Source organism: Notamacropus eugenii, chromosome 1 (genome assembly GCF_028372415.1).
Source record: "Notamacropus eugenii isolate mMacEug1 chromosome 1, mMacEug1.pri_v2, whole genome shotgun sequence".
In the NCBI taxonomy this organism is placed as follows: domain Eukaryota; kingdom Metazoa; phylum Chordata; class Mammalia; order Diprotodontia; family Macropodidae; genus Notamacropus; species Notamacropus eugenii.
Window position 1 is genome coordinate 53165336 of NC_092872.1, and position 24777 is coordinate 53190112.

The 24777-nt window shown below is 42.8% G+C and overlaps 1 protein-coding gene across 2 annotated transcripts in view; it reads right to left on the reverse strand.

The window, feature by feature from the left end:
* Positions 1-24777, reverse strand: part of CHTF18 (chromosome transmission fidelity factor 18) — a 53937-nt gene that overhangs the window by 24033 nt on the left and 5127 nt on the right. Inside the window, exons 4-17 of one of the 2 annotated variants that reach the window (XM_072601002.1) lie at positions 24260-24461; positions 20196-20288; positions 19340-19392; positions 17991-18162; positions 16608-16826; positions 15208-15305; positions 14374-14497; positions 12832-12977; positions 11427-11520; positions 10230-10328; positions 7436-7566; positions 4788-4944; positions 1429-1653; positions 486-635 (exon numbers count right to left, since the gene is read on the reverse strand). In XM_072601002.1, the coding sequence (XP_072457103.1) occupies positions 486-635; positions 1429-1653; positions 4788-4944; positions 7436-7566; positions 10230-10328; positions 11427-11520; positions 12832-12977; positions 14374-14497; positions 15208-15305; positions 16608-16826; positions 17991-18162; positions 19340-19392; positions 20196-20288; positions 24260-24461 (1963 nt within the window). Of the gene's footprint in view, positions 1-485; positions 636-1422; positions 1654-4787; positions 4945-7435; positions 7567-10229; positions 10329-11426; positions 11521-12831; positions 12978-14373; positions 14498-15207; positions 15306-16607; positions 16827-17990; positions 18163-19339; positions 19393-20195; positions 20289-24259; positions 24462-24777 lie in introns of both variants that reach the window. The other variant, XM_072601008.1, reaches the window with a different exon arrangement.

Below are 24777 nucleotides of genomic sequence, written 5' to 3' on the forward strand. Positions count from 1 at the left end.
ATGAGGGTCATGATGCCCTCTGGTTTGGGTGAGTTTTTACTTGGGGGCTTACTCTTTGGAAGAAGGTTCATGTGCCAGATGAGACTCTGAGTGGCCATTAAGAAGCCCCTTGGCTTTGAAAATCCAGATGTTGGTGCTTCTCTCTGGTAACTATGTATGTATGTAATGGTCAGACAGTTGGATCTGTCTGTTGGTCTGTGATGTATGTATTGCTTACATACAGACAGTTAGAAGCCCTGTCTCTTGGTCTTTATTTCTCTGACTGCATTTTCTCTGTTGGTAATATAATTAGATTGTGGACCCCTCAAAAGTTGGTTTCCTTTTAGAAAAGCAGATCTAAGAACCTGCGCTAGCAGGCCATCCTGGATGTGTCAGGGTGCTTGCCTTTACACTACCCTGTGAGGTTATCAGGAATGACTATACCTCTACCCCCTCAAGCTTTTATTGATATACCTCACAGACCCTTAACCCAGAAGGTGACTCACAGGACGAAGCTTAGGGGAGATGATGTCCAGGAGTAGACAGAGAGCTTCAAGGATGAGGGACTGTGGGGCAGCGCGGCTTCGGGCAGCTGGAGTGACCCCTGATACCAGCGACATAATCAGGTTCTGTGTCTGGTTCATCTTATTCTGTGCCTGTAGATTGGTTTAGAAAAAAATTCATTTTGAACTAATGGTCTGATAGGTAGCTCTGTCCCACCTCCCTACCACAAACAGGATCATCTGGGCTCTAGAGCAAGGGAAAAAGTCCAATAGTACAGTAGGTTTAGAAAACACTAGGGCCCATGGGGAGGGGGTGGGAATGTCAAACATGTACACTCTGGTAAAGATGGGGGCAATTGCTATGTTAACAGCATAGTGCAGTGGGGAGAGATTCCATAGGGTTTGTTTGTTGGTTTTTTTTTAAGCTGGTTCTTAAAATTGGCTGGGAGAAGGGGAATGTGAGAAAAGGATGGTCAGGATTCATTCCAGGAAGGAGACCACTGGAGAGAGCCTAAAGGACTCCAGAAATCAGAGTTCCCAAGAGCTGTTTGATGGTGTCAAGGGCAAACTACATGGGGAAACGATATAAACACCTCTTCTCTATTTCCAAGATCCCCAACCCCTTCTTGACTCATCCTCAGCCCATGAATCTGTTACTAGGCTAAGAGGCAGATAAGCTATGGTTAAGTTTTTTTATTTTTATGTGGATAGAAGGTGTAGGGTATTGTATTGGGGGAAGAAGAAAGGTTCCATCCAGCTGTACCCTCTTAACTAGGGAGTATAGCAGAATGAAATTTGAAAAATTTAGAGGAAAAAAGTCTTGGATTTGGAGTCAAATAGATGTTATCTCTAATATTAGGAAAAAAAGAGGTAACTTTGCTTCAGATGAATGCAGATTATGAATAGTCCCTTAACCTCTCCTCCATCCTGAGGGGCTCACACTTGCCTCATGCTGGCTGTTGGGGTAGGAGATCCTAGGGATGCTGTTGGCTGCGAAGAGGAGGTGGAAGGCGACGGGAAGGAAAGGGAAGTATCTCATAAGCTGGAAGTTCTGCCCATGTCGTACAGTCTGGTCCAGAATGTCTTCAAATATCAACCAATCCATGGCAGCGCACACAGAGTTTAAGGTGGGATCTTTGAGCTTCATGTTTAGGAAGTTGTCATAGAGGCCCTGCAATGGATGAGATCAAAGTAAAAACTCAGAGGGCCTGAGTTTTAACTCACCTCAAAGGGCAAGGTGTAGGGGTCGGGGGGAGTGGCATATTATACACACTTTCTTCTCTCCTTCCCTTCCCATTCTAGGCCCTCACACATCATCTTCCTCAGGACTACTGTAATAGAAGTCTCCCCATCCTTCAGAGTTGGCAGATGACATCTCTCAGACACAGCTTGGACCACATCACGCTTCCCTCCTGGAAGCCCTGCATTGTTTTCTACTGCCTGGAGCAGTGGCTTCCAAAGTGGAGGCCACAACATGGATACAACCAATTATAGGAATTTATCTCCAACACAACCACCCCAACCCTCATTCCTCAACATTCTCCAACTTCACTCACTCATCTTGCTATTCAAATTCCCAATCTCACTGGTTCTGAGGCTGAGCTGGTTCCTTAGAGCTGGTATAATCTAACTGCTACCTGGGAACCCACAGCAGCAGCTGCAAAGATACAGTGGGGAAAACTCCCCCTACTCCCTGTCCTCTAGACTTCCCCCATCCATTCTCAGATTGCCCAGGGGCCATGGCAGGCCCCCACAGGCAATGACTAGTGTCAGTCTGGTTCCGGTCTTTGTATTTTGGGAGTCCCACAGGACAAGTGGGCATGGATGAATTACAATCTGCCCCTGGAGACTTCTTTACATTCTCTTTCCACCCAAACCTACCCCTCTTCTGAACAACGAACCACCATGCGTCCAACTCCCTGGGTTTACAACCTCAGCATCATCTTCAGTTCCTCCTTCTCTCTCATTCTATTTATCCAATCAGCCGCCAAATCTTGTCACTTCTCCCTCAACAACATGGTTTGTATCTGTCTCCTCTGCTCTAGCTCAGGAGGACAAGAGCATCTCTCTCCTGTGCTATCATAGCAGCCTTCTATTTAAAGCCAATAGAACCCTGCCTCAAATTTCTCCTAAGTCCAATTCATCTTCACACAGCTACCAACATGACTTTCTATTCCATTAGCTCCCTAAAGAGGATCAAATATTATTTCATCTTTTTCTTGTCCTTTTAAAAATGTCTATTTTAGTGTTGTTTCCTAAATATACATTATTTATATAAAATATGTGCATACTGGAGATCAAAAATTTTGCTCAAAAGACAAATGCTTGAAAATATATTTTTTGATGGGAATATTTGATTAAGAAATTTGATTTGATTGGGAATATTGATTAAGAAAGATTGAAAACCACTGGCCTGGAGGATACAAGCCAAACTTCCTAGCTTGGCATTCAAGGCCTCCTACAAGCTGTCTCCACCCTGTTCCTCCAGCCTTATTCACAAAGGCACTCTTGGCCCAGCTCTCAGACCAGCAACAGTTAGCTGTTTCATAAATGTTCTGTACGTAGTCACATGGGAGAACCCAGCACGGAAATATGGTAGGGCTTAGTACAGACCATCCCTGTAAATAAAAACAGCCCAGAGTTTAGGTTCTGTCACTGGTGGAGTGAAGAAAGATTTGCTACAAAAGAAGAACATATGATCTTAAGCCTAGATTCTCTGCAAAACCCTCATGTACATGGCTATGGTTACAGTTAAGACAGAAGCAGAAGGCAGCTATGCATCTCAGTGGGTAGAGTGCCAGGTCCACAGTTAGGAAGACCTGAATTCAAATCTGGCCTCAGACACTTACTAGTTGTGTGGCCCTAGGCAAGTCACTTGACCCGTTCACCTAGGTGACTCAGTGGATAGAGTGCTGGGCTTGGATTAAGAAAGACCTGAATTCAAATCCGGTCTCAGATACTTGCTATGTGATCCTAGGCAAGTCACTTGACCCTGTTTGCCTTAGTTTCCTCATCTGTAAAATGAACTGGAGAAGGAAATGGCAAATCATTCCAATATCTCTGCCAAGAAAACCCCAAATGGGGTCATGAAAAGTCAGACATGACTGAAATAATGAACAACAACTACCCAGAGCTGTTGTGAGGACCAAGTAAAGTAATTGTAGAGCGCTTAGCACAGTGCTTGGTACATAGAAAGCACCATTTAAATGCTAGCTATCATTATTAATATCATTAAAATTGTGTGGGATATTCATACTAACAGTGAGTCATCAAAGAGCACTTTAAGATTTCTTTGACAAATTTTATATTTATATTCTTCACAACAACCCTGTGGGCATTACGTTCCCCAGTTTGTAGAGGAGGAAAACGTGGCTCTGTGGCCCAGAGAAAGAAGAAACGCTAAAGGTTTGTATGAAGGGTTTTCTGAAGCCCAGGTCAAGGTCACTCTCTTTCCTATTATACAATGCTGCCTCTTAAGTAAGACTCAAATAACCCATGAGCCCGATAGCTGAACATGACCACTTCAATTCACTAAAGTGTTCAAAATCTATTGTAATTCTGTCTGAGGTGACAGTGGTAGGATGGGGTAAGTATTCCCTCACTGCTGCGGATTCCCCCCAGTGAGAGTATCTCACACTACCCCAGAGGAAGAGGGCTTAGCACCTGCTCATCTTTCCAGGAACAAGAGTTTAACAAAAAAATCTAAAAAACAAAAAACATAAAAAAACAATAAACTGGGATTCCACGTGTGCTTTTGCATCATTACCCAAATCCTTGCCTTAGCTCACCTGCATTATCAAATCCAAAATTAATCCTCCAAAACAAACCCAGGGCTCAATCCAGAGGTTTTCTGGAAGCCCAGAGGGACAGTTTCCTGTACAGACCCACACATACTGGCTTGTTAATCTAAAGCCGCTTTAGGGGAGAGAATCCCTAGTTCACCAAGGACATGGTTACTGATGAAACTGAGAAGCAACAGAATTACCAAACCAATTAACCCTTCACACAGAAGCACTGTAGGGGGAATGGAAAGGTGATGAACTTGGAAGTCAAGAGACCCAAGTTCAAACCCCAGCAATGCTGCTACCAATGTGACCTGAGGCTAGTCCATTCACCTCTCCTGGCCTCAGTTTCTCTGTAGAATGAAGGTTATAACACTTGCCTGGCTTTTTGCTCACTGTATTTGTATCTGGAAAAACAAGCAGCAGAGGACAGCTTCCTACAGCTATGAAGACTGAATTACACTGGAAAAGTTCTGGCACTTCAGAGGCAAAAACACTAGGGCAAGGTGAAAGGTGGTTTTACCTGGGTCACCTTCTCGTGATCTCCGGTGGAAGTGGTAATATGCAGGATATGGTGGAACCTCTGGGATGAGGTGTTTAGAGGACCCCTACCCAGAGGGCCACTGTCACCATCAAGGAGAGTCTGGTCTGGCAGAAAGACATCCTGGCCAATGCGTTGCCTGGGGATGCCAAAGAGAGAGGTAGTCACCCTGCCTTTGCCTGCTTCCAGATGCTACCCTCACAAAAGCCTCCAGGCAAAATTACCTTTAATTCTACTTAAATTCTCCCCACTTTTGTGGAATGCTATCATAGCAACAGGCCTGGATTGCAAGTCCAGAGACCTGGATTCCATGTCTGGCATTAAACTATCTATGTTAACCATTAAGCCCTTCTCTCTGGGGCTCTGTAGAACAATGGTCTCAGAGGTTTCTTCTAGGTCTGCTAAGTTACATTCCATCACCCAAGGTGTCTTTCTCTTCTGACATTCTCCAATTTTCTTGTGTTTGTGAATCCAGAAGCATCTAGGACACTGATACTAGCAGCAAGAAGGAACCAACAACGTCAAAATATAATAATTATAAAAGCACAGCTGTGGTGTAGTATATATACACACAGTTGGGGAGTAGTGCCAGGGAATATGGTTTCCATCTTGGCTGCGCTGCTTGGGAAAGCCATCTCTCCTCTTTGGGCCTCAGTTTCTATACTTCTAGCATAAGGAGGTATTGCTAGATCAGGGTTTTTTAGCCTTTTTTGTATGTGTCAAGGAGCCCTTGGGCAGTCTGGCGAAGTCTCTAGACCCCTTCGCAGAATATTTTAAATGCATTAAAAGGAAATCAATGACATTGAAATTCAATGATCAAAATATTAAAACAACACACAAATCCCCCCAAAAATAAGTTTATGGACGCCAGGTGAAAAACTTCCATACGATCTGAGGTGTCTTTCAGGTCTAACTTCCTATGTTCCGTATTCTAAGTTTCCATCTGTGACATGCTGCGATTATGAGAAACATTAACAAAAAAACCAACAACATCAAGAAACGACAGTGATGGAAGGGAGGAGACAGAATTATAGAATTAAATGTAGACAGAAGAATTGTGATGGGAAACTCATCCTGAGCCGGCCTGTGGCTGTTTATCTGAAGGGAGAAACAGCTCTACCCTGCGCCTCAGTGGTCCCTGAAGGCATCACTGGATTGAAGAGTTGGAGAATTTTGGATAACATTTCCTCCACCTACCAAGTGCTTTGTGAACCTTGAAAGCACCATGTAAATGTTACCTATTATCATCGTTTCATGGGTGGACTTGAATTCAAAATGACAATTTGGTTCAGTCCCTTGTCTGAGGCCAAAATGACTTGTCCAAGGCCAAAGGGAAGGGAAGGTGAGAGGATTAGAACCCAGGTCACCTGCCTCCTATGTGACATCTACTTAAATGGATATGATGACCTGAGAAAAAGTTATATTTTGTTTTGTATCCTGTTTATGGAAGGAAGGAAAAAGAGGAACGAAAAGAAAGATGGAAGAAATTTAAAAAGGGAGGGAGAGGAAGGAATGAAGGAAAGGAATGAACAAAGGAAAGATGGAGGGAAAGAGGGAAAAGGGAGGAAGAAGGGAGTGGAGAAGGAAGGAAAAGAGAGGAAAGGAACAGAAGGGAGGGAGGAAGAGAGGGAAGGGGGAAAGAAAGGAGGAAGGGAAGGAGGGATAGAGGATGAAAGAAGGAGGAAGAGAAAGGAAAGTGCAAAGGGAGGAAGGAAAGGCAGGAAAAGAAGACAAAAGAAAAGGAGGCTGTCAATATATTTTAGAAAGATTTCCATCCAAAATGGTAAAAATCAAAAAACACTTGTGAAACCTAAAGGGATGATATTTAGTTAACTAGAAAATTCCCTTCTATGTTACTCAGGTACAACTGGCTAACCATGTGGTAGGAGGAACAGGGCATTGCTGTCTTAACATTAGACTAACGTTGCCATGCACAGCCAGGATGGTGATGGGCATGGGGATGGGTGACTTAGGGGTTGCTGTAAAGGGCGACATCTGGTGGTTGCACAGTTAATGGTCTCTGTACATACCAGGCACGTGAAGTCAGGTGTACAGGAGATGTAATTACTCTTCATAGGTATCTGGGGCCCAGAGGGGCTCCAGTTGTACTCAGTGCTTCCTCCCCATCTCCATTTGTTTCCTTGCTCATAAATAAAAGTCTTCCTCTGGTAGCCAGGAATGCCAGGCATTCCCTACAGCAGTAGTTCTTAGCCTTTTTGGGGGGCTGTGGATCTCTTAGTCTGGTTTAGCAAAAACTTCTCAAAATAATAGTTTGAAATGTACAAAATAAAACATAAAATTACAAGGGAAACCAATTACTGACCTTATCCAAATCACTTAACTTCTCTTGGGTCTGGTTTCCTCATCTGTTAAATGAAGGGGGTAGACTCACTGACCTATAAGGTCTCCTTTTGGCTCTATCATCCTATGATTCAAACCCAAATACTGTGTCTGACTCTAAGCTACTGGTGTCCTGCTGGATTCGATTGGGCTGTATTATAGCAGCTGGCAGGAGATCAAAGGAACCTTTCCTTGGCAATTCCCAGTGCTGGGGTCCTGAAGCCCTCCAGGATCTCTGTGTTCCCATTCCCACACTCTCCAACACTCCCAGTCCAGAGACACAGCATTACCTTTGAATCTTGGGCAACTGAAATATTTCTTGCCAAATGGAAAACAGTCCCTTCTTCTGGTCCTTCAAGCCGATGCTCATGGACTGCACCATCCTTGAACTCAGCTCCTTCTGGCCCTGGCCATACAGGAACTAGGTATCCACCAGCCAGAGGAGAGGGGGAAGCAAACACATACAGAACATGAGGAAGGAATGATTCGAATGAAGGCAGGATGCAAACTTGAAATTTGATATTTTAGGGCACTAATTTCAGTAACTTGGCTTCCCAAAATCCTGGTGCTATTCCATTATTTTTAAAGCTCAAAGAATATCAAGGTGGAAGGAACTTTAGGCTCTACCTCATTCTACAGAGGAGAAAAATAATTAAGTAAATGAGCCAAGATTTGACACAGACTGACTCCAAACCTAAGGTTATTTTGCCTTACTACGTAAACATGTACAAAGTTTAGAGATGGGAGTAAGATATTGGTTCCGGTAGAGGATGTGGGTGACCTTAAACAATCTCTGGACCTCATTTTCTTCATGTGTAGAATAAGGAGGTTGGATCTACAGAATCTCTAAGTTCAGTTCTGACACACAGAACTCCATAAAATGCCTCAACTGAAGGTAGAAAAATGATACAAAGAAGGGTAGAGACCCTTGAGAACAATACATTCAAATGATTTAATGGGTGCCAAAGGATGTCCCTATGAGTCAGACTAAAACAAAAGACTTTAGCTTTGAATGGGGAAAGTCAAGGGCTATCAATCTGGAGTCAGAAGATATGAGTTAAAATATAAGCTCTGTTTGCTACTCAAGTGGTCTTAAGCAAATTGCTTAACCTCTGTAGGTCTTGGTTTCCATGTGTGTAAAAATTAAGGGGCTGCTATCCTGGAGAACAATTTGAAACTATAAGCAAAGGGCAATAAAACTGTACATACCTGTTGACCCAGCAATACCACTGCTAGGTCTGCATCCCAAAGAGATCAAAGAGGAAAAGGATTTATATGTACAAAAATAATTGCAGCAGCTTTTTGTGGTGGCAAAGAATTGGAAACTGGGGGGATGCCCATTGATTGCAGAATGGGTGAACATGTTGTGGTTTATGATTGCAACAGAATACTACTGTACTATAAAAAAAGATGAGGGGGATGGTTTCAGAAAAAGAAGACCTATATGAATCGATGCAGAGTGAAGTGAACAGAACCAGGAGATCGTTGCACATGGTCAGAGGAATATTGTAATGATGATCAACTGTTAAAGACTTGGCTACTCTGATCAATATCCAAGACAATGCCAAAGGACTCATAATGAAAAATGTCGTCCACCTCCAGAGAGAGCTGATGAACTCAGAGTGCAAAATGACATATAATTTTGTTAACTCTTTGTGCTTCTCGCTTTTTTTTTTTTTTTGCAACATGGCTAATATGGAAATATGTTTTGAATGACTTCACATGTGTACTTCATATCATATTGTTTGCCTTCGCAAAATGTGGGGGAGGGAATTTAGAGGGAACAAATAGGAGAGAATTTAGAAATCAAAATTTATTTAAAATAAATTAAAAATTAAAAAAAATTAGGGGGTTGCATCAGATGATATTTGAGGTTCTTCTAATTCAAAATCATCCTATGATAGGTTTATAATATATATGTATATCAATATATGTAAAAATATAAATCTAAACATATATACACACACAGAGTCCCTGAAACCTTAGTTGCCTTAATACCTTGAAATTGTACTGTGATTATGGGACACTCTGTGAATATATGCATTTTATGTTTAACATGCTTTTGCTTTTTTGTAACAGTCATTTTGGCTATATACTTCCTCTTTCCCTCCTCCGAACCTCTCTGATGAATTAAAAACAAATAAATAAAATCAGCCAATGCAGTGACCATTTCTGCCATGGTACACACCATTCAGCAGTCTTCCATTTTTCTATCAAGAGAAGGGAGGTATGTTTTACTCTCTGCTTTCTGGAACCCAGACTGGTAGTTAAAACCACTCCGGGTTCAGCTTTCTTTTGGTGTACTCTCTGTCGCACCTTTAAAATTATAAGATGGGATGACTCAGTATTTTGAAGCTAGAAGCAACCTTAGGGAAGAGTCAGAACCCTTTGTTTTACAGATGAAGAAAAAATTAAGCAATTTGCTGTCGGTCTCAGTTTTCATGTATGTAAAATTACGAGACTGCCATTCTAGAGTACAATTTGGAACTATACTCAAAAGGCAATAAAATTATATATACCATTTGACCCAGTAATGCCATTGCTAGGTCTGTATCCCAAAGAGATCAAAGAAAGAGGAAAAGGATTCATATATACAAAAATATTTATAGCAGTTTTTTGTGGCAGCAAAGAATTGGAAATTGATGAGTTAACATCTTGGCTAATACATGAACTTAGGCCTCCCACCCCAAGTCAAGGGCTCTGCCATGGGTCTCTCCAAGCTTTCTAGAAGGGTTTGGAGAAAACTTCTAGTTAGTCTTATGATGGGTTATTAAAGGACAGAGGGAATGCCTGAGACATGTCCCTAACTGTAGGATTGATCTCCTTTGGGTCTTCCCATCAGAAATACAATCTGTGAGGCCAATTACAGGGAAGTAAGAAACCTGCCATATTCTGGTGGATGGTGGAAAACCTAGAGAAGGCTCCAGGTTTGAAATATGCCAACTAGAAGCTGGCCAAGGACAAGAACTATCCAGTGTTGCCATCACCTATAGAGAGAGGGGACTATTTCAGTTCAGTGAAAACTCCCTACCCACCCCCCCAACCCTGGAAGTCACTGCCAAAGTTCTCTGTTTGGGTTTATACCTGCAGGGTGTTTATGCAGGAGCGGATATCATTCTCTGTCTTCTCACACAGCATCATGAGGGTACCAGTATCTGCTTTCATTCCCTGCCGCAAGGAGATCTAAGGCAAGATAATACTGGGTGTTAAACTTCCTCTCTGGATTTATGGTCTCTCAGGATCAGGCCTGGGGCAGCTAGGCTGCTTCATAGTGCACAGAGTTCCAGGCCTGGAATCAGAAACACTCATCTTCCTGAATTCTGATCTCAGACACTTAACAGCTGTGTGACCCTGCACTAGTCACTTAACCCTGTTTGCCTCAGTTTCCTTATATGTAAAATGAGCTGAAACCCCTAACAGGGTCATGAAGAGCTGGACACAACTGAACAACAACAAAGGATCAAGTTTATGTCCGTAAGTCAGAAATGGGAGAGTGCTAAGGAGAAGCTGACCTGCTCCTCTTCAGGAAGCTTTCCCTAAAACCATCCCACTTCCTTTTCCTGACTTGACTAGACCATCTTGGTCTATTCATCAGCCACCCTATTGCCTTATTTCTTCCCCTGAAACAACCCACAGATTATTCCCCATTGCCCTATTCTCTCTCTTCAAGCCCTCCACTGGTAGCAGCTAACATATCCTACAGATATAAAGCAACTTGTTGGATAGCACTACCTTCACTAAGAAAACCAAGACATGATAAGACATTCAGTAGGGGTGGCATGTATAGATAGAGCATTTATAAAGTGATTATTTTGTGCCAGGCCAAACTCAAGAATACAAATATGAACCAAAAAAAAAAAAGTGCCTACCCTTAAAAAAAAATTTACATTTTCCTGGGGGAAGACAACATGTAGCGGGAAAGTTGGTAAGTGGAGGCTGGGGAGAGAGAGAAGGGTACCTGCTCAACTCAGGGCAAGATGGTAGACATAAAAGACAATGTCTTAGACTTTAAGCACAGAGAATCCAAGTCTGTGCAAGTGTTGGATGGCCCTGTTGAAGACGGCTCTCCACAATGATTTCCTTCATTCTAACGCAGATAATCCACTAAGAAGGTAATCATGAGGCAGCTCTGACAGCTGGCCAACAACTCCAGAAAGCCAGGCTATGCTCTAAGCTGCAGGGACAAAGCTGGGTAGAGGCTCTGTGTCTAATTTTCAGGATCAGGGGCAGCACCAACCTTGGGCTTGGCCCCTCTGCCTTTCCCTTAATCAAGATACTGACCTCATTCAATCTCTGCACCAGCCGGGAAGGCAGAGTCTGTGGGAACTGGAGGAGGAACGCCTGCTGCTTCAGTTGTCTCAAAGAAGGTGTGTATCTATTCAGGAACAAATGAGATATCTGTAAAGCTCTTAGCACAGTGTCCACCACATAGTAGCTGTTTATTGGGGGATGTGGGGAGATGGAAAAGCAAAAGCTGTTTCAAAACAGAGGCTCTATTGAAGAAGGCTCTGATGATACAGAGTAAATCATAGGATGAGCGCATCATAGATGGAAGAGACCTTAGAGGTAACTTGGTCCAATCCTCTCATTTTATAGATGAGGAAACTGAAGCCTACAAAAGTCACACAGTGGTGGAGTTGGGGTTTGAAACCAGGTCCTCTGACTCCATATTCTTTCCATTGTACCATATGCCTGAATAAAGAGGGCAGTCAATCCTCAACAATGCCAACCCCAACCATCAAAGATCTGTGATAACTGAGCTCTTGGATAGGGGACTCTTGTTAAGTAAACAGCTTTGTATTTATCACACACTGCGCCAAGTAATCACAAGGCACTTTTCAATGATCCCAAACTTCTCACTCATGTAGAAGGCTATCTTTTAATACTGATACTCTCTCAAATGGCATCATAGCGCCATAAATCATGGAAGGTCTTGGTCTTGGAAGAACCAGATCTGAGGGTGATACAGAAAACTCAATGGAAAGACCCACGGGCAGGTGTAAGAAAGACGCAGCCCTACTTCTAACAATGACTTGAGCATCAGAAGTAGAAGGAAGGACATTAATTATGAAAGATATTTATGACTGGGAAAGGAGGTGGGCCAGTTGTGTCAGGAAGGTGAGGGATCAACAGGTAGACAGCTGAAGTATTATACTGGCATTCATGATGTATTAGAAGAATCTGAAGAAGGCCTTCAGTACCTCAGGCTTATACAAAGACTGAGGCAAGACTCCTACGGGATAGGAAGGGGTGGATGGGTTAAAGTCTGTATCTATGGGCATTTTTAGATAATGCAGGCCATTTAGATAACGTGGAGGTGTCCCTTATCCATGAACTAATGACTTAAATCACTAGTCAGTTGCGTGTAGTAGAAAGAGCCTTGGACTAGATAATCTCTGATATCTCTTCCACCTATGATTCTCCACGTTCTGTATCTTCCTCCTCAGTTCTTGGCATTGAACCCTCTCTTACAACAAAGTCAAGCTAAAACAACCAATGCAGTGACCACATCTAACCATGTATGTGACATTGTGTTCCCATAGTTTTTCAGTCAGAGGACCTAGAACAGTTCTAGTGCCACCATTTTGAATGGAACATTGGAGCTGAAAGAGTTCTTAGAAATCAAGTGCAACATCCCTATTTTACAGAGAAAGACACAGAAAAGAAAGGTACCACAGATACTCACTGGTCATTGCAGATGCAGATAATGGGCCGCAGCAAGAGGCCCCCTTCTTTCTTTCGTTTCTTGCCACCCCCAGCTGCTCCTCCTGTTGTCTCTGTCTCTCCCACATCTTTACGATTAACGATGCTAAGTAGCACGTTGATGGAGGGCTGGAAGGAGGCAGGGAAGTATATGAGTGACTGACTGGACTCCAGCACATGGGGACACGATATAAAACAAAACACATTTCTCTGGAATAACACCTATACTTAGGGGTATGCTGGTAAATGTTTAACAGCCAGCTCTCTGGGGGAAAAATGTACACAGGACACTTTAAAATTTAATCTTCATTGTTAATATTTTCTCCAATCAACAAAACAGTCAAGTCAAGCCCTGACTCGTCAGATTTGCCATTTTCTGAAATACAAATGCTCACACTGAATATTGAACAATTACTTCTTAAGAGCCAATCTGAGCTGGCTCCAGCATACCCTTGCTTATACGCCACTCCCATCCTCCTGTCCCAGGACACTGCCATGGCTAGGAAAGGGGAAAGAAGAAATATAGTAACAACAACAAAAAAAACTTAAAGGATGCAGATCTGGAACTTTTGGCCTAAATCTGAGCCACGTCCATTTCCCCCTTGTGAACTCTGCAGGTAAAATGAATGCTAATTTGTCTGCTTCTGGAAATGATGGGAAAACTGTGACTTTTACTTCACAGTGTTTGTCTCACAGTAGAGAGAGGAAAAGGAAGGTGAGTTAGCAGAATGAAAACATGGTGATACAAGTGAGTCCCAACCAACTGAAAGTTCCACCAAGAGGTTTCCTGACTGACTGGGATTACAGAATGGTCCAGCATGCTCAGGTGGGTGAGTCCCATGTTTGGCTTGGGTGTGTTCTAGAAGGAGGGATGGAATCTTAACCTAGAGGCCTTGGGAGATAAGAGAAAGCAGAGACCTAAGAACCATAGATCAGATGGAATGACAAATGTGGCCGCCTTCTTTAAAAAAATGTGTTTCACTTTATGTGGGAAGAACAACTGGCACTGTTTTATTACTGTTCAATTCTGTCTCACTCTTTGTGACCCCATTTGGGGTTTTATTGGCAAAGATACTAGAGTGATTTGCCATTTCCTTCTCCAGCTTGTTTTATATATGAAGAAACTGAGGCAAACAGGATTAAGTGATGTGCTGAAGATCATATAGCTAATCAATGTGTGGGGCCAGATTTGAATTCACGAAGATATCTGATTCTGACACTCAATAGACTGTACTACCTAGCAATCTTGGCACTTAGGGGAAAATACATTCCAAATTATCCATAAGCCATTCACACATTCCATCTCTCAGATACCCCATGTCTGTGAGATAGCTGATGGGGACTAAGGTGTTGTCTCTGACTGAAGTTCACTGGCCTACATGCAGACTTTGGCCCCCTGAGCATAGTACAGTAACTACCAGGTAACTGATCCAGATAGTTTGTACCTACACCCTACTGGGGACCTGTGGAGAGTCAAGAATTTGGTCACAGAGTAGCCTAAAAGTTCTTCCAAAGCCACTCGTACCGTGGGCGCACCATCTATTTCATCAATGATCAAGCAGTTGGGTTTCCCCTTGGCTCCCAGTACTGACTCCATCTGCGTGGCTGCTTCAATTCGAGTCTTGAAGACCTCAGGACTGCGGTCATCGCTGAAAGAGAATCAGCCCAAAGCCATCACAGCAGCAAAGAATTAGGAGTTGACTTCAGAAGACTTCAGAAGATCATACGGAGCAGGTCCCTGCCTTGAGGCCACAGCCTACACCATGCAGGGTGGCATTAAGAAGTCCTTCCTATCTCCAACATAATTCTCTCCTGTTGATGACTCAGGTAATGAAAAAACCCCCAGAACAACCCACCAGACTTGGGAATCCAAAGGTCTAGTTTTAGATCAAGATTCTAATTACTTATCAATAGCAAGACATGATGAGCCTTGGTTTCCTCAGCTGGGAAATACATATAATGGTATTTGCACAAAACCATCTCACAGGCTTGTCATGAATAATAGTAAAGACAGCTAGAACACACATCACACTTTAAGGTTTGCAAAATGTCTTATCTATGTTACTTCATCTGATCTTCACGACAACCCTGGGATAGAGATACCATTAGTACTCCAACTTCACAGATGAGTAAGGTGCAGCTGAGGCTCAGTGATCTGTCCCATTTCACATAGCTAATAAGTGTACTTGGCAGGATTTGAACCCAGGGTCCATGACTCCAAGTCCAACACTCTATCCAGCATTGTGTGCTGTCAATCATGCAAACTCTCCTTTTTCTTCTTAAAAAATATTTTCTTAGTCTCAGAAGTCCTCCCCTACAGAATTGTTCTCTTGAAATCTCCTGCCCCTCCTCCACTCACCTGGCATTCATCTCCACCACACTGTACCCAGCATGCTTGGCAATCACATGTGCCAGGGTGGTTTTCCCCAGCCCAGGTGGACCACACAGAAGGGCTACCTGTAGTCAGCAGGGGACAGAAAAATGCACTGAAACTCTGTATGGGCTTCCAAGGCCTAGTATTGGCCCTACCACCTCCTACTCCATGAAGTCCTCCTTGATTAAATCCAATCCCACCCTCCTTCCTTCCTTCTCTCCTAAAGGACTTGTAGTCAGCACCACATAGCTCTACACCTGATAAAATACCACAGAGCGCTGTTTTCTGTTTGCGTTTTGTGTGTGAATTTTGTCTTCCCTACTAAACTTCCAAGTCCAAGATGGACTTGGAAATGGAAAGGGCAGAGGATGGGGTACTAGGAAGCTGGGTTCTAGCACTGGCTCTGCTATTTAAGCTCTATGACCTGGGGCAACTCAATGTAATTCTCTGGGCCTCAATTTGCTCATCTCTAAAGCAGGCATAACAAGACCTGCACAGCTTTCCTAGCAGGATTGTGATGAGCAAAGTTCTTTACAAGCATGAGGGAAGTGAGAGTTATCCTCCTTACTATATTGTTTGGTTAAAGATTTTCCCCCCTTCTCATATGCAAAAGATCACCCCTCCACCCAATTAAAGAAATAATAAACATAAAAGATTTCCTCTCAGCTTCTGTCCAAAGGATCACAGATTTGGATGAGGAATTAACAGGATGAGAATCAGAGAGGCCGAATCTCAGGCCTGCTGCTATCACCTGTGTGACCTTGGGAAAAATCACTTCATCTTTTTGGGCCTTAGTTTGCTCATCTGTAAAATGAGGGGGTTGGACTGTTGTTATTCAGTCCCGTCCAACTCTCTGCGACCCCATTTGGGGTTTTCTTGGCAAAGATACTGGAGTGGTTTGCCATTTCCTTCTCCAACTCATTTTACCCATGAGGAAACTGAGGCAAACAGGGTTAAGTGACTTTCCCAGGGTCATAAAGTGTCTGAAGGTTGGACCAGGAAGCCTCCGAGATCCCATTCTAGCTCTAAGTCTACAATCTTAATAAGGAATTTCTGGGGATTTTGGAATGCAATAACTCATTTATAAACTGCTCTAAGGTTTGCAAAGTGTTAACAATCCTGGGAGTTCAGGCAATGCAAATTCTATCATCTCCACTTCACAGAAGAAAGTGAGGGTGATAGTCATACAGTGAGATTTGAACCTGGTCTCCTGACACAAAGAAATATGGTTCTTTCCATTGCACTAGGCCAGACTGCTAGGAGTGAGCGTCTTGGGGAGAGTGGAGAATGCCACTTTGGTACTTGGTCATCTCCCTACACTATGTCAGTCTTCCCAGAGGGACCTCAACAGCCTCCCCACCATCCCCTGGAGTCTGAGCCCTCACCTTATATTTGGGCCTGTTGTTCTGATCCAGTTCAGCCTCCAGAATCTCTTCCATTATCTGCTCTTTGGTCTTCCATTTCTGGGGCTCCCGGCCAAACTTGGAGGGAGCCCGGGCTGGTGGCTGCTCAGCATTCAGTTTTGGTTTCTTGGCAAGCTTCTCTCTGCCAAACACCACCACATCCCACAGCTTGAGCCACTTCAGAAGACAGCGGTTTGTGTACTGTGGGGAGGAGAGTAGACACCTTCATGAGTGGCAGAGAAGCAGGAACCAATGGAAAAATTGGCAATTCATGGGCAAATTGTAGACTGTTTTGTTGTTCAGTTGTTTTCAGCTGTATTCGATGCTTTGTAACCCCATTTGGGGTTTTCTTGGCAAAGCTGCTAGAGTAGTTTGCCATTTTCTTCTCTGGTTCGTTTTGCAGATAAGGAAACTGAGGCAAATAGGGTTAAGTGACTTGCCCAGGGACACATAGCTAGTAAGTACCTGAGACCAGATTTGAACTTGGGGAGATGAGTCTTCCTGACTAAAGGCCCAGCGCTCTGTGAGCTACTGTGCTACCTAGCTGCTAGACATGTAACCCAACACTGGATTTTACAGATGGGAAAACTGAGACCTAGAGAGGTCATATAGCCAGTTAATAGCAAAGATGAATTCAGACTCTCTTTCCAGGGCTGTTTCTAACCCAAACGTTTTGAGTATTGTCATTCTCAGCTTCCAGAGGGGTCATTGTTTGATTCTCCTGTTCCTGGCTGCCAGGAGAAAGATTAAACTACACAAACTGCCCCAAATGCTAGCTCCTCCAATTAGAACATCTCACCAGCAAAGCTCTGCCACTGGTCAATCTCCAAACCCCAAGGAAATGTCTACCACCAGCACCAGAGAACTGGACTGCTTTAAACTTCTAGCTCAGCCACTAACTTGCTGTGTGACCATAGACAGTTCCTAAACCTCTCTGGGCCTGAGGTGCATCTAAAAAGTGAGGGGCTTGAACAAGATCCTCTCTACCTCTATATCTATGATCCTATGATCAAGCCCCCATCAGTTATCTGGATTTTTCTGTAGCTTTTCCTTTAACCCATAAAATACCCAATTCCCTCCAAGTTCGGTGGCCATCATTCTACTAGACCAGGGGTGGGGAACCTGTGGCCTTGAGGCCACACGTGGCCCACAAAGTCCTCAAGTGCGGCCCTTGACAGAATCAAGACCCCTGAGAGAGCCACATGTGGTCTTGAGGCCGCAGGTTCCCCACCCCTGCTAGACAATCTTTTCAGAATTGACAGGACATCAGTGAAATTTGTTTTCTATTCCCACCCCCAACCTCCCAACATATACACAGTTTTTGTGATGAGAAAACCAATCCCACTTTTTGGAACGAAGACTTACATCATCACTGAGCAACTCCCTGTAGTGCCTGGGGGTGAATAAGTCTACCCAGAGGCTGTGCTGGGAAGAGTCTTGATTTTCCTTGCCCTCCTCTTCCTCCACCTCTTTGGCTCTACTGCCATCATCCCCCATCTCTGAGATCTCCCCTTCAGGTTCACTGGCCTCCTGATGTCTGAAAACCAGTATAACACCAACAGGTGGGTATCAAACCACCAAGTGTCCATATTCCCAGCTCCACACCCACCCTGCAGGTTTTCCCTCTTTGGTATGCCAGTCTATGTAACACTGTCATTTTCATCACAACCCAACCATGAACAATGAACATCACTCTGATGATTTAAGCTTTCCTATTTTGCTGTACAGAGTGTTTTCTAATTGTATTCATGTAAGTTCTGGGTGTTTTTGCAATAGGTCAATTCCCAATTATTTATTGTGAATAAAATTTTAAAAAAAACAAACTTTCCCGATAGGTCTTGTTAGCAAAAGAGAGAAAATGCGAGGATTTTTGTGTGTTTTATTTTATATCTTTCTATTTGACTTAATCTGTTTTGATTAATTTATTCACTGATCCTCTAGGATTCTTTAAAGTAAATCATTATATCATCTGTAAACAGAATTCTGGTATAGTTTGGGGGAAAAGTGCTAGATTGTGAGTCAGAGGACCTGAATTCAAATCTGTCTTCTGATATTTACTCTCTGTGTGACTCAGAACAAATCAGTTACCCTCTCTGGGTCTCAGTCTTCTTATCTGTAAAATGAGGAAATTGGACTAGACAATTTTCTCTAAAATCTATCATGACTCAACTGACCCACAGCAGGATCAGGGCCAGAAGCTGTTTCCGATGGTGGGAATGTACTACAATGAGCTACCCACACCCTCTCACACACTGACCAGACATGAACTTTGGTGGTTGGGTGGGGTTAGCTAGATATAGAGGCTCAGCCTTGGGCTAGGACCCTCACATGAACAGGAGGGCATGAACAAAGAGGATTCTGGAACCAGCATCAGTAAAGTAGAATCCACAGAAGGTCAAGGGACTAAGAGGCAAAGTTTTTCCCTGGATAGACTAGCTATTATTGTGGTTCAGTCACTTCAGTCACATCTGACTCTTTGTGACTCCACTTGGGGTTTTCTTGGCAGAGATACTGGAATGGTTTGCCATTTCCTTCTCCAGCTCATTTTACAGATGAGGAAACTGAGGCAAACAGGGTTAAATGACTCGCCCAGGGTCACACAGCTAGTGAGACTGGATTTGCATGTCGATCTTCCTGATTCCAGGCCCAGTACTCTACCCACTGTGCCACCTAGCTGCCCTAGAAAGATCAGGTAGAAAGGCAAATAAACTCACCTGTTCAACATCTCAGTTAGTTTCTCCGATGCTTCCAGAACCCGCCGCCTACGCTGCAAGCAAACAGATGAGAGGAATCACAGAATCAGAGCTAGGAGAGATCTTGTACATCATCTGATCTAATCTTTTCATTTTATAGATAGAGTGAGATCTGCCCAAAGGTATACTCAGTTAAGTAGATTTGAGCCCAGTTCCTTTGATGATGTATCTGTCAGTCTTTCTGCCACTCCAAATCAGGATCACGTTAAACTTCATGGCCCACAAGAATAAACACATCTTGTAGGTTTAACAAAAAATTCAAATTTGGGATTTGGATTTCAAGCTAGATTTTTTAAAGTTGCCTTGAATACATACTATATTATACTATTTTTTGGAGGTCGGATCTGGCTGGGAATTAGGAAACTTGGACTCTGATCTTTTCTCTGACTCCATGTGTGACCTTAGACCAAAAAAGAAACCTCTCCTTGTACTTCTCAAGCCCATGGAGGGAGAGCAAGAGAGGGGCATCTATGCCAAAATAACAATTAAATTTCTATTTCTGCAGCCCTTACAAGTATTTACAAGGTGATCTTTTCATCCCAGTTCAGTGATATAAGAAAAGCCCTTTTAAGTATTAATAACTTAATAGGGAGAAGTAATATCATCCCTATTTTACAAATGAGAAAACTGAGACTTCGAGAGACTGACTTGCCTATGTCAGAAATGGAATGCAAACTGAGGTCTTTGGACTCTTAGTGTTTTGGTTTTGTTTCTTTCAATACTGCTGTGCCAATCTCTCTATCTGGCTTCATCAGTCCTTCTCCCTCCTCCTACCAGGAGTCCCCAAGCAGGAAGACCATTGGATATAGAGCCTTACCTCATCAGCAACTTGCTCCTTCAAGTAAGAAAAGGGCATGCCTAACAAATGGAGATGCCCACGTCCACGCCAGGTAGCATCACAGTAGGAGAGCTGGGGGAGACAAGATATGTAGACATAGCACTTTTATAAAACCCCTTCCTAGGGTCAAACTCCAGGCCTTCTCTCTGTGTCTTTCCTTCTACGGACCCCCTGCCTCTGCCCCCACCTTCCATTATCATATCCTGGTCATGTAAAGAGGAAATGAATGGCAAATCCATATATGTATGGATGGAAATGAGAAAAATGGTTTAATGAACACTGCTTCCGACCATCTGTATTTTAACAGGGCCAAAGGAATGAGGCTCTAGGGGCCACTGTGATGGGCAAGAACTGGAACATGGGCAATCTCCAGGACTAATGAGAACACAGGTCAGATCCTATTTGAACAGCTTCCAGAGAATAGCTCAGATTCTTTTCTTATCCTGTAATTAATTAGGCCATAGAGTTGGGAAAAAATCCAAACTTACCAAGAAGATAAATTGGTGTGAAGAAAGTACTTAATTTTACACAAGAATCCTTCCGTTCATATAACAAGAATGTCCCTTTAAGCCATGAGTTATCCTGGTTCATTTAAATTAGGTTTCAAATTCATATGCAACTTTTCAGAAAAACCTCACTTGTTATATAAGAGGAGGCATCCTTGAATGGAGTAGCTAGCACAGTGCTGGGCACATAGAAAGCCTCAAGCACCAAACGAACTGAATTACTGAATAATAACAGTTCACCTTCCTCTAGTGTTTTATGGCTTACAAAACCTTTTTTTTCACAATAATTTTGTGAAGTAGGTAAATGCAAATCATCTCCATTTCACAGCTGAGGAAACAGAGGCACAGAAGGGTAAGAAATAGTTTGCCTAGGGTCACAAAGTGAGTTAGAAGCGGATTACTGTCGTTCAGGTGACGTTAGTTGTGTCTGAGGCTTTGTGACCCCATTTGGGGTTTTCTGGCCAGAGACAATGGAATGGTTTGCTATTTCCTTCTCCAGCTCATTTTACAGATGAGGAAACTGAGGCAAACAGGGTTAAATGACTTGCACAGGGTCATACAAGCTAGTAAGCATCTGAGGCTGGATTTGAACTCAGGAAGATAATTCTTCCTGACTCCAGGCCCAGGAATCTATACACTCTACCATCTAGCAGCAGGGCCAGCACTTAACAGGTCTTCTGGTTACAAGGTAACACATTCCCATTATTCTACACTATCACCGCATCAGTAGAGAAAGCAGTAGATTTTTAAGCCCTAGGGTTCACATCCCAGCGCAGACCTTGGTTGGATATTAAACAAAGTATTCCCTATTTCTTAGTGTTGTTTCCCTCTTCTGAATAATGAGATCACAGATGCAGAGCTGGAAGGGACCTTGATGTCTGTCCAGTCATCCCCTCTCACATACACTCCCCATTTTATAGAAGAGGACATTGAAATGGAAAGTTTAGGTGATCTACTCCAGACCACACAGGTAAAGGTTGTAGTACTCGTAACCTACATTAATGCAGCATTTTTTTTTTTTGCAAGACAGCACTATGTACACAAGTGTAATTAGCCCCATTTTACAGATAAACAAAGAGAGGCTCCAAGAGGTTGTGATTCACCCATGAGGAAAAGCTAATAAGTGTCAAAAAAGTTAAATTAGAATTATAAAATTAAATTAAGATAATATCAGATTTTTTTGTATTTGAATCCAGATCCTCTGCTTTTAGATCCAGGACTCCATTAATTTCTAAGGTTTCTTATTCTTTAAAGTATTAGGATAATTCCACGACCTAACAACTGGGATGTAATTGGCCAGGGTTTTTACCCACTCTCACCTTGCTATGTAGGTTGAAGCTAATTCTCTTTCTAAGATCCAAGGAAGCTGTCTCCTAGACTTTACTGGACCAGAAGGCTAAAACTCAAGAGGCCTAGTGTTGATAGAGCTTCTTGGTCAATTAAGGACATAAAAAAAAGTCTGCCTGATGTTTCAACATCCTAACCAGACCCTTTCAATATGTATGTGTGGGTGTGCTGTGAACACCCAACTGGAGAGCTATATCCTTGATGAATATCCTTCTTATGCTATGACTAAGTAAATCTCCCCCCCTTTTTTAACAGCTGGATGATTTATAAGCATCTTATTTCATTCCAACATTGAACCTACAGTACTAGGCCTGAATCAGGCTCAGCCTACTACATGGGGCCAATAGACTAATGACTAAAAGACATCTTGGCTCCTATATCTCTACCTCTAGATCTTTCTTGGGCGCTATCAAGCTCTGTCCCAATTTTGAACAGTGAAAAGAGCACTGGATTAAGAATTGGGTAATTCATCTCCAACTGCTTCTTTTTAAGGTCCCAATGGTACCTCAACCTTAACATGTACAAAACTGAATTCATCATCTCATCCCCCAAAACTTGCCTCTCTCCCTAATTTCTCTTTCGGTTGAGAACACAAGTATCTTCCCAGCCACCAACGCTTATAAATGCAGCATCCTTCTTGACGTGCCCTTGCCTCTCAGTTTCTACATCATTCGCTCCAAATCAGATGCTAAATTCTATTGCTTTTTACTTACATTCTACTCCAGCTCTAGATGAGGCCCTTATTTCTTTCACCTCAATTGTAATAATCTCCCTATTGGTCCAGCTGCCTATTACTCCTTTTTTCATTTCATTTTCATTTTATTTTTTTCTCAATTACATGCAAACAAAAATTTTTAACATTTATTTCTTACTGAGTTCCATATCCTCTCCCTCAATCCCTTCCCTCCCCCATCTTTGAGAAGGCAGGCAATTTGATATACATTGTACATGTGCAGTCATGCAAAACCTTTCCATATTAGCCATTTGCAAAAGAATGCACAGACCCAAAATCCCAACAACAATAAAGTTAAAAAAGGTGTTTCAATCAGCTTTCAGACTCCATCAATTCTTTCTCTGGAAGTGGATAGCATTTTCCATCACGAGTCCTTTGAAATTGTCTTGGATCACTGTATTGCTGAGAACAGTTAAGTCATTCCCAGTTGATCACTGTACAATACTGATGTTAGCGTGTACAATGTTCTCCTGGTTCTGCTCGCTCCACTTTGCATTATCACTCCCTTTCCAACCCATCACTGGAACTGCTTTCAAATGGGCACCATCATAGCACTCCTCTACCAGAAAATCCTCAATGGTTCTCACTGTCTACTGAACAAATTAGATGGTCCTGCTCCTGGAATTCAAGGCTTTCCATGATCCATCTCATACAGCTGTTGTGAGAATACTTTATAAATTTGAAGAGCTATGTAGATGTGGGTTCTTCTTCTTCATCAGCTTCCAACTTACCTTTCTAGCCTTAGCTCATACTACTCAACTTCACATATCCTATACTGCGGGCAAAATGGACTTCTTTCCATCTCCTGTTTTCATCCTGCCATTTCCCTTAGACAAATCTTTGCTCTTGCCATGGCCTACAATAGCCTGCCCTTCTTTTCCTCCCATCTGTTTTTCCAGTTCTTCCCTTCAACTCAAGGACCATTGACATTCACCTCCACAGTACCTGGCAGACAGTTCCCTTGCCCTGCCTCTAACCACTGCAGATGTAAGAGAAACAACATGATACAAAAGGAAGAACACTGAATTTGGAGACACTGGATTCAAATCCCACCTCTGACACTTACTAGCTGTATGTGTAGAGACAAGTCACTTTGCCTTTAAAAAACTCAGTTTCCTTATCTGAAAAATAGGGATAATACCTGTAGTCCTTATCGAGAAGGTACGGACTGTTGTGAAGACTGGAGGAGATACTATATTTAAAGTGGTTTGCTAATCTTAAATCCTTACATAAATTTACTTATAATTAGCATCCTCTCACTCTTGAAATTTCATCATTTTTCCACACTCTGCTTGGATTATGCCTTTGCACACTCATCCCATTCCCCCTTGCATCACAGTTAGTTATGTTTTTGTCTTTCCCCCCATGTTAAATTGTAAGCTACTTGAAGGCAGGGCCTTTATCAACATGGGGGTGTAATTGCCTGAAGGCTCAGGCAATCCTCTAGTTCCTCCTACCTTCACTCCTACTCCCAAGGGGTCGTCTTTTACCACCATGAAAACCCGGGTGCCATCAGTGGATGTCACATTGACATATTCCTCCAGGATTGGGGGGCGTTTCAGGACTAGTTTCTTGTCCCTGCAAACAGGTGGTGTCATCTGCAGGAGACCCACATCACTGATGTCCAGGGGCCCTTGGTCCACAAGCTTGTCTAAGTCTCTATAATATCCGCAGGGAACAAACACAAATACTGATGAGCAGGTCTGAGCAGGTTTGCCCAGAGACAAAATTTTCCACTCCCACATCAGTCACCAATTTCCCAATTTTGAACAGTGAAAAGAGCACCGGGCTAGTAACTGTGTAGGATTCCAACCTAAATTCTGCTACTAATTTGCTGTGTGACCAGGCAAGTCACCTTTCCACTCTGGGCTCTACTTTCCTTATCTAAAAAATGAGAATGACATATCTATTAATAATGTATTTAATATCATCAATAATTCACTTATACAGCACTTTAAGATTTACAAAGAGCTTC